This window comes from Protomyctophum parallelum, assembly GCF_964188405.1.
Source record: "Protomyctophum parallelum genome assembly, chromosome: 17".
In the NCBI taxonomy this organism is placed as follows: domain Eukaryota; kingdom Metazoa; phylum Chordata; class Actinopteri; order Myctophiformes; family Myctophidae; genus Protomyctophum; species Protomyctophum parallelum.
In genome coordinates, this window is record NC_139719.1 from 32,104,865 (window position 1) to 32,117,528 (window position 12,664).

General features: G+C 39.6%; 1 protein-coding gene across 1 annotated transcript in view; it reads right to left on the minus strand.

The window, feature by feature from the left end:
• Window positions 1–2,259: 2,259 nt before the first annotated feature.
• Window positions 2,260–12,664, minus strand: part of LOC310874287 (liprin-alpha-3-like) — a 31,219-nt gene continuing 20,814 nt past the window's right edge. The window contains exons 24-30 of the mRNA XM_083787025.1: window positions 12,414–12,589; window positions 10,610–10,707; window positions 7,576–7,751; window positions 6,358–6,426; window positions 5,233–5,398; window positions 4,435–4,502; window positions 2,260–3,195 (exon numbers count right to left, since the gene is read on the minus strand). Of these exons, the coding sequence (XP_083643151.1) occupies window positions 4,450–4,502; window positions 5,233–5,398; window positions 6,358–6,426; window positions 7,576–7,751; window positions 10,610–10,707; window positions 12,414–12,589 (738 nt within the window). The 3' untranslated portion in view covers window positions 2,260–3,195; window positions 4,435–4,449. The remainder of the gene's footprint in view (window positions 3,196–4,434; window positions 4,503–5,232; window positions 5,399–6,357; window positions 6,427–7,575; window positions 7,752–10,609; window positions 10,708–12,413; window positions 12,590–12,664) is intronic.

The window sequence follows — 12,664 nt, forward strand, 5'->3', positions numbered from 1 at the left end:
GCATGCTATAGTATGCCGTACGACATGGGCTATAGCCGATGGTACAAAATGATGAAAAACAAGGATACAAAAAAAGAATCAAATTTTCAAAAAACGATGGGCTATATAACCCATCGTTTTTTTCATTTTTTTCAAATCCTCAAAAATGATTTAAAACGGCGTGCTATAGTATGCCGTACGATATGGGCTATAGCCCATGGTCCAAAATGATGAAAAACGAGGATAAAATTAAAAATAAGAAATTCAGTGAGTGTCCAACAATGAAGTACTGTATAATGTTACTTGACATGTCATACAATTATGCCATATTATAAATAGATTATAGTGCATTATAGTTTTTGTCTCCACCAGGCCGAAGGCATGGGGAGAGAGTATGTTTTGCACTCCGTCCGTCCGTCCGTGTGTCCGTCCGTCCGTCCGTTAGAAGCTAATCTCGGCCACCGTTAACCCGGTAGATGCCACATTTTGCACACACACTCCCTGGATGCCAACGATGAACCTCTGCCCCAAAATTTCCAGAACGGCCTGTTATAGCGCCACCAGGAGGCCGCTTTGTGCAAAACAAGTTTTTGCACAGTACACCTACAGATTTTGTCCAAAAATCCCGCAAATCGTTACACAGTATCTCCATAGTCATGTGCTCAAGACGGATGTGTCTGATATTTCATATTCCATCCTAATTGGCTAACATTGGCTTTCAAATTTTGCAGGATTGGCCTGTTTTGAACAAAAAACCTCAAATCATGAACGCAGCATGCAATTTCACGTGAAATCTTTCACGCACTTTCCTACTAGGCTGAGGAATATAGCCCACCCATTTCACATTGCCCTGTTATAGCGCCACCAACAGGTGGATTGTGCATGCGTGCCATCAACACGGATCTGCACCATTTCCCATATTCCATCCTGATTGGCAAAGATTGGAACAAACAAACAAAAAACATGTTTATATTACTCCTAAATATTCCTATCCTCCTGGTGGAGACCTGTGCCCAGAAGGGCACTTTTTCTAGTTATAATGTATTATAGGCATGGGCTTCATAGAAAGCGTTAGCAGATTTCTCTCTGAATTTTGACAGCCTAGTCTTTGCTCTAAAGCTTTATTTTTATGAAACAGGAAATAAAGAAAATATCTAGTTAATGAATAATATTTAAATTAATAGTTGATTTAAATATAAACATGATTTATTTAAAAATATAGTCTGACATTATTAAATTATCATTACCGAAACAGACGTTCTCTCTACCGCAACATACTTAAAAGTATAGCGGTGTATGAGAATGAGTCTTGCGGAGGATGAGAAACATGGTATTTCATTGGTTTCGTGAGAATGACCCTACTAGTCCTACATACTTACACCTAGCAACCCCATTCTAGCCTACTTAGGTTCATCTTACGGTGGACATGTTTGCCTGAAAAGGAATATTTGAAATGTTTCATAGTTTTAGAATTATAGTGCTTTCAAATGAGACTTTTAACATGGCGCTCAATGGCAGATTTTGGCACGTCAAAAAATCACTTTCACCTAGAAACTCCATTCACACTTTTTATTATTCAGCTTAAGCTGCTTACTGTGGAGACACATGCTGGAACGTTTTACTTTGAAATGTTTTGAAGTTTCTGAGTTATTAAACTTAAACGCCCAATGCATTCTCTATGGCAATAGCACAAACTTTGGCATGCTACTAGTCCTACATACTTAAACCTACCAACCCCTTTATTTTTTTGATCATGTGGCAGTGTTCTAACACAGTGAGCCACTGGTTCCAGACAATTCCCACTGCTTTTTTGTTTGTTTCCTTCATTTACTGCGGATTGCATTCACACCTGCACCGAATCGTAATCAAGTGCGATTGGAAGCGAAGCGAAACCCCCGTTTTTGCACTTTCTGACAATGCGCAGCAGGATTAGTTTGAATCGCAGCAAAGCTTTCTGGTGTGAATGTCACCAAAGACAAGCTAAAACCAGCAACCATCATAAGCTGGGTTTTGCTGTTTTTTTATTTCTTTTTCAGCAGGGGTGCTATGGATATAGGGTGGAGTCTGAAGAGGTGTGGTCTTCACAGTATTTACTGTTATGAAGGGAAATTGTGAAATAAATACTGGGAGAGCATTGTACAGGTATCCTTTTTTTAATTACAGCTTTTACAATCATCATTATTGTTATATTATATTCAATTATCATCACTACTCTCCATTAATAATATTAATTTAAATCATAAGACAATTTGTTTTGTCAAAATGTACACATATAGCATATCTTAAATGTTCATAATTTAAAACATATTTACTTTTTCCAACCTAAAATGAAATTACACTCAGTCTTAACTAAGTATGAAATGAACGTACAGTTCAAATACATACACACACATACTGTACATACATACAATAGTAGTTATCATAAAAAATGATAAAAATAAAATACACACATTTTCCTTACCCAAGCTTCCACAACGTTAGATGATTAACATCATGACTTTCACTCTAAAATGGTTTTGTTTTAGCATGCATATTAACACAAACGCTTAACTTTTTTTTTTTTGAACCGGGTTTTTGTCATAATGCACTTCACTAATTGTCCCATAATCTTTCTTATTCACATTTGTGCATCTCATAGTGTCTGTTATGGCTTAAGAACATATAATTCACTTCACCCGTGTACACGCTACCCATGTACGCTCTCCTCTAATAGCTCCCTTTGCAACCTCCCTCTCACTCTGTCCTACTATCCGTACTATACTGATGTTACTTTGTATAGTATAGTAACAAACGTGGGGGAATGGGCATCATTCTCTAGAATGGGGAATGTATTTTTCAATGGAAAAATAAAATAAAAAAATCAGGACACCTCGTGTCAATATTGCCATCTCACACAGTCACACTCGGAACCGAAGATGAACTCACAATGGGTTGATGGAGTCACTTTCTATAGCGTCATACAGCTTCATGCCACAACTGTGGACCATGGAGGGAGAGGGTAACGGCGGACAACAGACAGACAGACATTCACTCATTCTATTCTACATTGTCATCTTGTCAGATATCATTCACTCATTTCTCTTTGATTCTTTGAGACGTCTGGCCTGGATCCTGTTGCTCATCTTCTAGTGTCCATCTTCACGTAGATCCACTTCCTTTCCCTTTCAAAATGTATCTTAATTTTTTTCCTTGGGTTCGGATGGGGAGGGGGGGTTTCTATAAAATGACGACAAAACACGGAAATTAAAATCAACAACTGCTCTTATTCATGTGATGACACAATGAGAAGCTATGTGCATGTAGCTTGCGATAAAATTGCGACAGCAGTAACGTGGATAAATCGAGGGAAGAAATGTTTTCCCCAGATTTTGTCATTGCCATTTCCCTGCTCTCACTGCAAACCCTGACCCTGACTGAGGACAATATAGAAATACTCCATTACAAGTAAAAGTCTTGAATTAAAAATGTACTTGAGTAAAAGTGCAAAGGTATTGGTATCAAAATGTACTTAAAGTACCAAAAATAGCAGATCTACAAGCTCACAATGTGTCACATCACGACGCATTGTGAGCTTCTAGATTGGCTCTTTTCAAATGGCTGAAAAGATAAAGGGCTGTATTTTTTGTGATGATAATCAAAATCTACAAAGTAACAACTAAGTAACTAAAGTTTTCAAATAATTGTAGTGGCGTAAAAGCACAATATTTGCCTCTGAGATGTAGTGGAGTAGAAGTAAAAGTACAAATACCTCACAATTGTACTTAAGTAGTACTTAAGTAAATGTACTTAGTTACTTTACACCACTGGACGCAACCTCGAGTCATGACTCCTACACATCAACACTGTTGGGTGGAAACCTCATATCTCCATATTGATTAGTTGTCGTTTTGTCTCTTTCTTTGAAATCAGTGCTATTGGTCATACTTTACAAATATCTTTGGGTTTTACAAATATGTATCCACTCTTATGCCCTATCTTATACTTTCAAAGACTTTGCCTATAATGACAAGCTGAAAATAGAAATGCCAAGGTGAAAATGATTAGGCAATAAAACCATTTAGAGCTTGTTACTAAGAATTTCATAACTCCATTAGATCCATTGGAACAGTTATTATTATTAGTTTTAATGTAGTTGTTGGCTTAATCCATTTTGGGCGGGAAACCGTTTTGGTGTTAGCATTATGTTATGCTTTAGCTATTGAAAAATAGCAGATCTACAAGCTCATAGCGTGCCACCGAGTGGCGCGCTACGAGCTTGTAGGTCTGCTATTTTTGAAAACTGTCAGGATTTAGAAGACATTTTTAGAATCTGATCTCAGGTCAAAATGCGTTAAGGTTTCTGACGGCAGTGCCATTATGGATTTGTGAGCTGTTTCTTTTCACCTGACAGCAAAGACTTATTAGACATTTTGCATTTAACAGGTGCATTTTGCATTTAACAGGTGCTTTTCTCACCTGTGTGCTTATCTTTTAGCAGGAATATGTTCTCACAGACCCCGACTCACCCCTTGGACCAGAGTTCACTGAAAGAAAGGACAGCGCAATATTAAATAAAACATTATATCAAGAACAGAAATAAATATGTTACACAATCATACCAAGTGCCAAAACTAACAAGAAAAGTTGAGGGATTATTAGGAAGGTATCAGATCATTCAAAGGCTACATGTCCACACAAATGACTGATCTAATCTGTCTCAGTCCTAATTGTTTGGATTATTCAAAGCGTATAACAAAGAGTGCAACATTGCATTTTCTTTATGTTTTTTACATTGACGACATAGTGTAACATGGCATTATTTTATGTATTGTAATTGTATTTGCGTATTTAAGCTGTGAGTGTGTGTGTGTGTGTGTGTGTGTGTGTGTGTGTGTGTGTGTGTGTGTGTGTGTCTGTGTGTGTGCGTATTCCTCCACTATCTGCATCGAGTGATCTTGGTACATAGAAATTGATTTATTGGAGTAAATAGTCACTGTGTTGACTATATGTAAATTAAGCAATGTAAATTGCTTAACAAACATTTTGTTTTTGTTTTTTAAATGACCGAAATAAAGATTCAAACTCAAACTCAAACTCAATTTATTGGAGATTCTGAATTTCAATTTGTTTGATTGTATTCCACTTTTTGCTTTGGCAATGTAAACGTATGTTTTCTCATGCCAATAAAGCCCTTTGAATTTAAAAACATTGTGTGCGAGAGCATGCCTGCGTGCATGGGCGCCTGCGTGTGTTCAGCCTAGCTCCATGCTGTACCTTCACTCTGGACTTTCCTCAGGGTGACAGAAGGGGTGGAGATAGCAGAGGCACGGAAGTTGGCGGGCAACGTCTCTGAGGAATCTGAGGTGACGCCCCGGAGGTCCTTCTCTCTGAACATCTTCCTCCATGAGGGGGAGCGTGTGAACGTCTTGGTGCCGTCCAACTGGTAACACACAGACAACTAAATTAAAACTAAGCTATGTGATAACTAAAATTAACTAAATATATTGACAGTTCCGTCAACAAATAATAACTAGACTAAAATGTAATAGGGAGTGACTAGTGGTGAAGAGATCCAGTAGATTTAAAAGGCAAGTCATTTTATGTTTGTTTGTGCTTGGGTGTTAGAGAGAGTTGCACTCTGAACATAGCAGATCTACTGTAGATACTGTAGTAAAAATAAGCATTACGATGCCATTAAGGCATCATAAAACATAACAAAAATTTATGTTTTATGATATTGTCGATTAAAACTAGACCAAAACAAATAAAAAATCAGAAGACTAAAACTAAATGGAATTTTATTCAAAACTATTTGAAACTATTAGCCTGTGTTCCAGCCTGATTCGCTGCGTTCCGTAGATTTGTATTGTCACTTCGCTACAGTGTATAGCTGTTAACTAAAATCAACATTTGCAGTCAAAATCCAACACTGCTCAAATGGGAGGCTACCTATTGTAACTTAGTTTAGTGTTCATGCAGTATGTCGTTAAAAAGCATCATTTCATCTTTTAATTTATTTTAGCCCTCCCCCACTATTCAAATAATATAAGAAAGACGCTAAAATTGTGAAAATAGGTCATCTTCAATCTCACAGGCTCGCCTGTATATTGGATATTTTCACAATATTTATCTGTGGAACCAAGTCACATTACTAAATGTAATGTCTCAAATCCTACAATTCTATAGTGCTTGTCATGGTGGGAGGTCCCCAGTTCAAATATGATTATTTTGGGGGGTTGTTGCCTGAAAAGTCATTTTTGACACGAAAGGATCATTTTAAAAGCTAAAATCCAGAGAAAGTCTCAGCCTTGGCACTATCAGGCTAAAGATGCTCCTGCCCGTAGTGGGAGTGATTATCTTGATTGATTTATTTCGACTGACAAGTCTGAGTTGTCTTACCTCATCCGGCCTCCTCTCTGTTCCCATGGAGATGAGAGCATTGTACTCCTTCTCCAGGAGCTGTCTCGCCTGCGACAGATACACATGGAGTGTTTTAAGATCATAATTAAGATAATTAAGAGGGTGTTGAAGATTGCGATAATCTCGACATTCAGGGAAACAGCAGGCGTGGTAATGTGGATTTCTGACAGCATTCGTGAGATAAGCCCTTAAATGATATGTCGGCATGACGTGTTGAGTAGCTTGTGCGTATTGTGCCTGTGGAAGAATGACAGCCTGGGCACACTTGAACTTCCATGCACTGCCAAAGGAAGCTGTCTTTTGCGTCATTTCCGGCTTTTTAGACAGCTGGTGGATGGAAATGAAGCTCCACCCACGCGGCAGAATGCCGCTGGGGCAAGATTTTCCGGGAATCTGGCCGTCGCGGCATTCAGCCGTGTGTGTGTAGCTTCTTTTCCATCCACCAGCTGTCTAAAAACCCAGACATTACGCAAAAGACAGCTTCTTCTGTCCGCGCATGGAATCTTAGGTGTGCCCAGACCCTAAGGGATACCTTAGGGTCTGGGCTATGATTTGGTATGTAGATAGGATTGTGTCTTCTGATTGGGTATGTATTGTACAACCTGAGTGTTGTGATTTGGGTATGTGGACGGATTACCTGTGTGTTAAGAGTGGGTACGGTATGTATCTAAGTCAAAGATTTTTAATATACTGAAGATAATCGATCCCAGTTGGAGCCACTAGAGGGGAAATAGTACACAAATCCTACAAATGGTCTCCTAAGTGGGCGTGGTTTGCTTCTCCTCCATCAGAGTTTTTTTTAATTATTATTATAGCCTACTGTTTTGGCATTGTGACAGTCAAAAATCGAAAATCTTGTTTTATGAATGACCTGATTGTGAATGTCATTGCACTGTGCACACTGATAAAGGAGAAATAACAGATGGCAAAATGATTCCCAAATCAGACCCCATCAACCAATAAATAATATTAATATTATTAAATAATATTTAATAATAATATTGAGCATGGGAACACACGTTATTTAATTATCAATATGTACAAGTCTAAACTGATTTATCGTGGGCTACTATATTCACATAGAATCTTAGTTAATCAGTTTTTAGAACATCTTATGGGGACAGATAGCACATAGATGTCAATAGCACATTTGGGATATCTCGCTGCTGGGATAAAATAATAATGTGCATGTGTTACCTGTATGTTCTGATTGGGAATCTGGAGGAGGAGGGCCAGGTCAGTGTAGTCAAAGGTGTCGTCTAGCGCCAGGAGGGCCCCATGGACCCCGCTCTCTGTTAAGTTGTCTGCAAACTCCTTCAGACCAATCGTCTGCACCCAACACATCACTCGCTCATTGGACCATACCATCACATCTGCGGAGAGGGACAGAGTTATCACCACACTTGGAAAGTGACTGACCTCACTGATGAAGGACTTCACCATAGCACCCTGAAGTTCCTGAACCCAGGTGCCAAACACAGCTAAGTGCGGATGGTTTCTGCTGTGTTCTCAGTAAGGCTGTACCCTAGCCCTTATTTTAGGACTCGAACTTCAGCAGGAATTTCCGAGTGAACATTCGGACCATTTGTTTCTGATTAATTAATTTCTCCGAGTGCTTTTAACCAGGCTGCAATTCAACACTATATATCCGCCTTGAACATGATTAGCGCAGCGCTGAAGAGAGCGCCCTCTCTTTATCTCTCCACACACACACACACACACACAAACACACACACACACACACAATGACGAGGGGCCGTGTGTGCGTCCTCGCAAACAGCGAAAATAGCCGATCTGCATGAGGAATAGCAGCGCTCTCGTCGGGAGGGGGGCAGCACAAATATCCTACGAGTAGGGCAAGTTGGGCAACCAAATGGTCAGCTACTTCCCTGATGCGAAGTCATCATTCCATATGACTGTCCATTTTTTTTCCCAGACCAAAAATGCTTCCCAATGTCTCTGTAAGCTTGCTGGCAGGCAGCTAAAACGAGAGTGTAGCTTGCTGCTCGTTAGCTGTCTCTCTTTCATTAATTTGTTCAACCTGTGTAGGCTACTCTCAGAAGCGCATTGAGAGTGTGTGTGTGTGTGTGTGTGTGTGTGTGTGTGTGTCACTGTGTTTGTCTCTTCTGCTGTCATGCAGGTCAGGACTTTCAAATGATTGTAAACACAACATGAACATAGTACTCTTATTATGCATATCGCATTCTCGCCGAGATATATTTCTGAGTAAAAAAAATATATATATATATATATAATAATAAAAAATTATAATAATAATAATTAAAAAAAACGAATGGTTCAAGGCCATGAATTAAGATTCGAGTGCCAACCCTAACGAGCGAACATTCGAACCCTGAATGTTCGGGGACAGCCTTAGTTCTCAGCCAACTTCCTCCCCACATGGTCAGGAATCCCAGCAGGACTATAATACCATTGTGATACCCCCCCCCCCCCCCTCCACACACACACACACACACACACACACACAAATAGATGTACTGTACTGTACTGTATGCTTTGTATGTTACTGTTCTCACGCTGTGAGCTTGTACATCTTGTACATTTCTTTAAAGAATAAAAAGTCAAAATCATGAAGGAAAATACTTCTGGGGGTCCCTGGCACAAAAGAGATGGGGGTCTGAGATGGGGGTCCACAGCCAAATCATTTTGGGGTCCAGTTTGAGAAGCACTGCTCTATTATCTTATAATATTCAATCATGTAGAATTCCCCTTTCACCATGAAGACTGGTGGAGTACTGTAGGTTACACTTACTATGAGGACTGGTAGAGTAGGTTTACACCGTTATACACTATATACGTGGTATGCCGTACCAAGGTTTTTGGGGGGAAAGTGTATACCGCCTGCTATTCATTTCATCCATTGACCACGCACGAGCGTCTAGCCTATACGTGTGTCTAGCCTATATGTCGCGCTGGGAATAATTATGGTATATACCGTCTGCAAAACACCTACGCAGTGTTGGGCAGTAGCTAGCTACAAGTAGCGAAGCTACATAGCTTAACTACATTTATCAGTAGCTTGATGGTAGCTTCACTCCTTTTGAACCAAGTAGCGTTTTTTGTAGTGTAGCTATTTCTAGACCCAAGTAGTGACGTAGCTTTCAACAAAAGCTATACGTTACAAATTGACTGTTAAATAAAGTTTTGTGGGGGAAAAAATCCCTGGAAAAAATCCATGATTGGTTGGTTTAGATAAGAAGAGTCTGACACAGTTATGTTGTTAAGCAGCAAGAGGATCCCACGCAGCAGCTGTCCTTTTATCTCTAGCACAACACAATTAATTACTCACCTAATGCTGCCTGCAGGTTCCATGTTTAATTCCAGCGTGTGTAACCTACATTATTGTCTAAGTGAAAGTTTTCATATTGTAAATTTGATCGCTAACGTGGTTTAGTGACTATAGTACTTTGACAGCTCATTCATCGTAGCTTGTTTACAAGTCAAACGGATTTCTTGTGCAGAAACTGCCCCATCAAAATAAGAGCCACTTGTATTGATTAGTCAACACTAGTTTTATTTCTAAGTCTACCTACAGGACATTAACATCTCATTTAAGTGCCTGTCAGCATTCTCTCAATCTGAGTATCCCATCCTCAAATATTCGGTAAAACAGTGCCTATCGAGGCAACAGTCTGTCTTGAGAGACTAGCATTCTCTAGTCTAAATTATGTCTCTCAGCTGGTGTGCAAATGGCTAGGCTGTGGCAATAATAATAATTAAAATAAAATAACTAAAAATAACTAAAAGAACTTTCCCAACACTGAACACATGAATCAGCCGGCTCCTGACACCGCAAGGTACTGAAAAAGTTGACACCAAAAGCCAGACAGAGGGCTTGTTTCCTGTTTGTTTTTTAATAAAAAATCAAACTCAGCATTTTTGCCTGCCTATAGGCTATTTGTTTGGTGGAAACTTGATCATTAAGTTGATAAAAAATATTTAAAAAAAAAGTAGTGTCCATGTAGCTAGCTACTTTTGCCATGTAGCTTATAGTGTAGCTTGCTACAATTATCTGGGGATAGCTTCGTTGTAGTTGAGCTATATTTAATAGAGAGTAACTGGTAGTGTAGCTTACTACATTTTCCAAGTAGCTTGCCCATCACTGCACCTACGTAGGCTACAGCACTGGTTTACACTCACCATGAGGACTGGTGGAGTACTGTAGGTTTACACTTACTATGAGGACTGGTAAAAGTAGGTTTACTCTCACCTTGGTTCTGATGTTGACTCTCCTCCCTCTTCCTCTCCAGCTCCTTTCTGTCGTAGTTCAAGCGCTTCAAGCACATGATACCATAGTGCATACTGACCCTATCAGAAAAGCAAAACGTCAGACAATTTCCATGTGATTCGACAGAGGACATGGGGGGGGGCACAGAAAAACTTCAGTACATTGTGCTTACACATGTTGCGACCGCATTGCAACACAATGCAAGGAATGAATGCATTCGCCATGTATCCGAAGGAAGTCTGATCCAATCACTTTTAGATTTTCTCCAGTTTAATCCTGAGTTTAAGTTTTGTTGTATTCAAGATCTGATTTTAGGCATGTTTAAGCCTCCAGGAAAATCCGTGTTGAGGTTCTTAATCCACTGTTTTTCATTAAAACGTCTTTGTCCTACTGTCCAGTTGGGATTGTGTTGAAGTCCAGCGCCTTTTAGAGCTTCAATGCCGTGAGCCATGAAATGTTGAACCAACCTTGTGGTTGTCTTTTTTGCATTGTTAATATTGTATCTGTGTTGTCCCAGCTTTGTAGCTATTGTTTTACCCGTTTCTCCGACATATTGTAAACCACATTTTTCACATGTGATTAAATAAATGCAGTTGCTGGTTCTGGCTGTTATTTGTTGTTTAATCTCCAACACGCGTTTTGTAGTTCTATTTTTGACTAATTGTTTGGGTTTGAAGGTTTCTGGTCCCTGGCGTGCTGGTGTGTTGATTCCTTTTAGCTTGCTGTGTACTAGATAGTCTTTAAGATTTTTGTTTTTTCTGTAGGCCGATATAATTTTATAATCTTTTAGAAGATCATCCGTTCGGTTCTCAAAATTCCTTTTTATTCTGTTGTTGGCTAGTCTGCTCTGTGTGGAATAACTGGTTATCATCAGGGCCAATTTAGGGCCTGGATCCCGCACTCTTACTTCTAAAAAGGTATTGTGAGCTTTCCGGAGGAATGTCCTAGTGTATCCTCTTAGTCTGAGAGCATTAAATAGTGTTTTACAAGCTATTTTGAAATCACTTCTTTGCGTGCAAATCCTATGGAATCTTAGTAGTTGCAGCTGAGGCGAGTGATGAAGTTATTCAGGATATTATATTAAACTAGTCTTAGTGTGCGTTTGTAATGTGTTGAGTGGAACCACTGTTTCCTTCTGGAAATGCTGAGTATGAAATTGAAGATAAACAAGCCATAGTGCTTTCATGGGTTCAATCCTTTTAGCATTGTATTTGTATGAAGCTGTATGCTTGTATGCTTTTTATTTGCAAACTGTTATAAAGTATTATTGGTGCCAGCCCACTAAATGCAAATGTCGCTGACTGACTTCAGTCACTGACTAATGAAGTTACACCATTCGTTGGCCGGCCAAAGAAAGAAAGGGAAAAAAGAAATAGCTCAGAGAATAAAAATAGTAGGGGACAACCGATTTCACAGCATGAATAACTACAACAACCAACAAAGCATTAACACATGTGGATGAAAACCAGTTTTTGAATTACACTGTGGCTTTCTGGGAGAGCCGTATTTTTTCGGGGGTGGAAGGGTGGAATACTGTGTATACACCGACAGTATACATACAGTATGTGCCCGTGTGCAAAAATATTCTATTTAGGTTTAGTCTAGGACAATAAAGAAAGAGAAGAACACCCAAGGATTATAATTTATTCCCTATTACAATTATGTTCTCTGCTTAGAAACCACACACACACACACACACACACACACACACACACACACACACACACACACACACACACACACACACACACACACACACACACACAGTGGAAAACCAATGTCAGACCTGTGGAAGCTGTCCACCATCTTGAGTTGACCCCTCAGTTCCTTCTTGGTGAGGTGGTCGAGCATGCGGGCGTCAACCAGGGATTCCATGAAGTAGGAGCGGTACTGGGGAAGACCCAGGCTGGGCAGCCATTCGTTGCCCACCCACTCATGGTTCATGTCCCCATAGGCTAGAATCTGGAGGGTAGGAGGCAACAAAACAGAGGGAAGGGATATAGACGTTGTTTAATGATACATGAGGAGATGATAGAC